This window comes from Onychomys torridus, chromosome 6, assembly GCF_903995425.1.
Source record: "Onychomys torridus chromosome 6, mOncTor1.1, whole genome shotgun sequence".
NCBI classification, from domain to species: domain Eukaryota; kingdom Metazoa; phylum Chordata; class Mammalia; order Rodentia; family Cricetidae; genus Onychomys; species Onychomys torridus.
The window spans coordinates 120,483,357-120,488,085 of NC_050448.1; the positions used below are offsets into that span (position 1 = coordinate 120,483,357).

Sequence of the window (4,729 nt, forward strand, 5' to 3'; positions counted from 1 at the left end):
CAAAGAAAATTAAGACATTCTGGCATGAAAGACATCACTGTAATCATCAAGATGATTTTTACATGTTGTCCTAAGATCATTGTGTAATTGTCTGACATTTTGACAAGTTTTTCTCTGCCACTGGGCCAGTTCTTTTGAGAATTAAACATACGGAAAGGTGACAGTTACAAATCAACAGCCAGGTATAACTAGAAGGAGTACCTGTCCATCAGCCCTATTTATTGACTCATCAGTGCTTCCCTGCTTTTTATGAAACTTAAACCTACTCCCATACATACTTCTCCCCACAAACATCTCCAGGATTTCTATCTGGAGCTGTGTATTTGTCCTTCTCTGCAGTGGCTCCTTTTACCCTCAGCTCTTTCTTCCTTCACTGTTACAATCCCACACCATCTGCCATCTGCCACCATCATTTGATTACTAAAAAATGTTAGCTGAGTTCTAAACTATTTGTTGCTAACACTGTTCATGTTTTCTAAACACTTCTAGATGTTTCTGTAACATCTAAGCAACTAGCGTACTTATAGTTGATTTCATTGATAATTGTTATTGTTGACTATAAACCCTTTTGGGGAAAAAGATTCTGGAATAAATTAGAAATAACTGAGTGTAAAACAATCTTGGTCAGACCAACCTTGGTCAAACCAACCTAGTCAAATTTTCTTTGCTGCCTGAAGTTTAAATTCTTGATTAATTAGAGTTTAGATGGAAATTTAAACTCAAAACCAGATGAACTGCATAAGTACCACCATCTCTCGCAGACAAAGCATAGTTGAAAGTTTTGTATTTAATTTAGCATTCTAGTGCCTTTAAAAAGGTCTGATAGCTTACTTAAAGGCTACAGAAAACTTTAAAGACATTCTCTATAAAAAAAAAAAACACATGAAAAATATTCCTCTATGAAATTAGTACTAAATCCAAAGTATTTCAACTTTAAGACTTAATGGAACCTATCTGTGTATGGGAAAAACAAATTATTTCATGTTTTACTCATACCCTTAATTTATCAATAAGTATTATGGAGTTTTTTGCAGACATTAATGGAGTATTACTCATTTAGTAAAACATGGCTTGTATCTTCACAGTTGGTTCAGGCTTTTGCAGGCTACCTCAGTATCATCCACAGCAAGGAGGAGTTATGTTGAAAGTAAAAAATCTTCTTCCTGCTGCCCTGTAACACGAATCTTAAAAGATTATTAAATTAATTAATAATTTAAAAAAAACAGAGCCAGATATTGTGGTGTTTAGCTTTTTTCCTGACCATTATCATTTATGGTCATGGCTGGGTAGAGAACGTATCTAAGGTATAAGGAGACAGGAACTAAGCAGCAGTTCAACTGAGACCCTCAGGGGTGAGGACTCAGAGGCTTTCAGTCTGAGGATTCATGGAAACAGAATTGGCTGAGGAGTTGGCAAGGTGAGTTTGGCTGTGGCTTGTTCTGTTTCTCTGACCTTTCAGCTTTCACCCCAATATATGGCTCAAAGGGCTTTTTATTATAAGACCTTTTAAGATTCATGTTACATCTGGCACCCAACATTTGTGGCACAAATTCATGAAAAAGTCACTTGCCTGTGGCCTTGAAGTCCCCAGCTCAGGTCCAAACTGAAGGCAGTCAGTTGTGGTGATGTACACTGGTAGGATTTGCTGAAGGAGGCTGAGACAGGAGGATCACAAGTTTGAGGCCAGCCTGGGAGGCTTGGTGAGGAGAAGCTGTGGCCAGGGTCAGGCCAGGCCACAAACAGGACCTTGGAGTTGCCTACTGCTCTGAGTTGTAAGCTGCTTCTCACCATTTTGGTGGAGACAGTGATGCTGCTACTGTGGATGAAGGATTTACCACTGCTTGTTCAAAGAAAAATTGCCAGGACCATCATGTTACAAGAAAGGCAAAGGTCAGTTTGGAGAAGTTTGGTGAGTCAAGTGGCGGGGAAAAGTTGCTGTGAAGATATTCTCTTCGAGGGAAGAACATTCGTGGTTCCAAGAGGCAGAGATTTATCAGATTGTGATGTTATGCCATGAAAACATCCTGGGATTTGTAACAGCATACAACAAAGACAATGGCATGTGGAATCAGCTACGGCTGGTGTTGGATTACCATGAGCATGGATCACTTTTTGATTTCTTAAATAGATACACTATTACAGTGGAAGGGATGATCAAACTTGCTCTGTCTATGGCAAGCTGTCTTACCCATTTTCACATTGTTGGTACCCAAAGAAAGCCTGCTATTGCTCACAGAGATTTGAAATCAAAGAATATCTTGGTGAAGAAGATTGGAACCTGTTGCATTGCAAACTTGGGACTGGCAGTGAGACATGATTCTGCCACAGATACTATTGATATTGCGCCAGACCACAGAGTAGGCACTATAAGTTTTCTGCAGTGAACCATGACCACACCTAACAGCAACTTTAACGTCTCCAAAAGGATGATGGACCCCACAACAATGACTCTAGCAGGACAATGATAATACCAATGCAAACACTACCCAAAGATCAGCTTTGGACTACAAAACAAAACAATTTTGAGATGGCTAGCTGAGATGATTTAGCCTCACAGACTACTCGAGCAAGGACTTGAGACAAGCCTTTCACTTTCCCATTATGCAGAGAATAATGATATGACTATCTCTCCTACACTTGAAAATTAACCCCCAAATTTTCTTTTCACAATCCTCTAAAGATGCCTTCGCCCTCAATAAGCAGGAAGTAAATTTAAGAAAATGATGCTCGCATTCCCAAGAGATGGGGTGGGTGGATTTGGTCATTCAATGGGTTATGGATAATAGTCATTGTTTAGGATGGTTGGTTCCAAGTTGTTAATTGATAATGATTTAAAAAAAGCTAAACAAGGGGTTGGGGATTTAGCTCAGTGGTAGAGCGCTTGCCTAGCAAACACAAGGCCTTGGGTTTGATCCTCAGCTCAAAAAAAAAAAAAAAAAAAGAGAGCAAGAGAAAAAAAGCTAAACAAGGAGACTTTGGAAAGAGAAAAGAAAAAACGAAGATATAGATAAGAGGTAGATTATTGAATCTACTCTGAAAAGAAAAAAGGGGGAGGATGTAGCTATGATAAAATACACTTTTATATGGATATTTGTTTTTTACATATCAGCCATGGGATCCCCTGTCCTCCCCACTCCTGCTCCCACCCCCTGCCCTTCCCCCAGCCACTCCCCTCCATTCCCATCTCCTCCAAGGCAAAGATTCCCCTGGGGATTCATTTAAACCTGGTGGATTCAGTACAAGCAGGTCCAGTCTCCTCCTTCCAGGCTGAGCAAAGTGTCCCTGTGTAAGCCCAAGGTTCCAAACAGCCAGCTCATGCACTAAGGACAGATCCAGGTCCCACTGCCTGGGTGCCTCCCAAACAGATCAAGCTATTCAATTGTCTCACTTATCCAGAGGTCCTGATGCAGTTGGGGGCTCCACAGCTTTTGGTTCATAATTCATGTGTTTCCATTAGTTTGGCTATTTGTCCCTGTGCTTTTTCTAATCTTGGTCTCAACAATTCACTCTCTTACAATCCCTCCTCTTTCTCGACAATTGGACTCCTGGAGCTCCACCTGGGGCCTGGCCGAGGATCTCTGCATCCACTTCCATCAGTTTTTGAGTCCGCTTTTTAAAGGCAACTACTAGTTTTAAATATTTTACATTGGATTGGATTCTTGTATATTGTATACAAATTATGTATATTGATAGAAATTTGAGATTGATTTTGTTAGAAAATTCTATACATATATTTCTAATCTTGTTCAAGATATTGTACCTATACAGTTCATTTAACAATATAATTCAATTTTCTAGTCCTTGAAAGTTATTATTACCAACTAATTAAGATATAAAGAAATGAAAGTTAGTAGCTAGTCATTATAATCAAACTTGTAGTCATGATACGTCTGTTTTCAAGGTCATACAGAAATATATTTTAGATAAACAAGTCATCTTCAAACACTTCAGAGATCTACCGAATGGCATTGAAGATGTCTTAGCAACATAGTTTGTTGTTGTTGTTGTTGTTGTTGTTGTTGTTTTTAATGACAATGAGCCATGTCTGCTCCTAGTAGCACCAATATACCTTAAGAAGATGATGGACATTGAAGAAACTCCATATGGAGTTTACTTTCATTATGGCAAGTTAGTCACTGGGCAAGAAAGTACCCTTACCTCAACTGCTGACAGTATGCTGTCCAAAGTGGACAAGCAGGACACAAAAGAAAGGATTATCATACCTTGCTAAGACAAGGTAGGAAGGCCCTTTAGAATACCTTGCTTCACAGATGAGTCTGTCAAGTATGCTAGGCCTGGAGGCTGAAGATGGATGCCCCCATCTTGCAGAGAAACCTTGGGTGACTGTCTAGGCAGTCAGCTGTTTCTGTCATTTCTCACATTTTTTGGAAGTGGCTTGTTTAAATTTCCTGTTTACTCAGTTAATATTATTTCCTTCTTGGGTCTCTGAAATTAGATAGTTCAAGATTTGATAGTTATAGTTTTCCCTGTTAAGAAATTTAGAAAAGAAACTCACTAAGAGGTGCATAAGTGTATATTTTTGAAAGATATCAAATTATAGTTTTGGGTTGGCAATACAAGTTAAGGTAGAAAGACAATTAGGTACATTTTGAACTCACCAAAATAGGCTAAATAATGGAGTTTTTTTTTTTGTCTGAATTTGTCAAATGCTAATGGGCTGGATATTGTTAATGTAATTCTTGACTCTATATATTATATATACTTATTG

At 38.7% G+C, this 4,729-nt stretch overlaps 1 protein-coding gene across 1 annotated transcript; it reads left to right on the forward strand.

The window, feature by feature from the left end:
• The first annotated feature begins 1,807 nt into the window (after positions 1-1,807).
• LOC118586274 (TGF-beta receptor type-1-like) lies at positions 1,808-2,384 on the forward strand. The gene is given in 2 exon segments (XM_036191391.1): positions 1,808-1,881; positions 1,883-2,384. Coding segments are annotated over 2 exon segments (576 nt in total).
• The last annotated feature ends 2,345 nt before the right edge of the window (positions 2,385-4,729 follow it).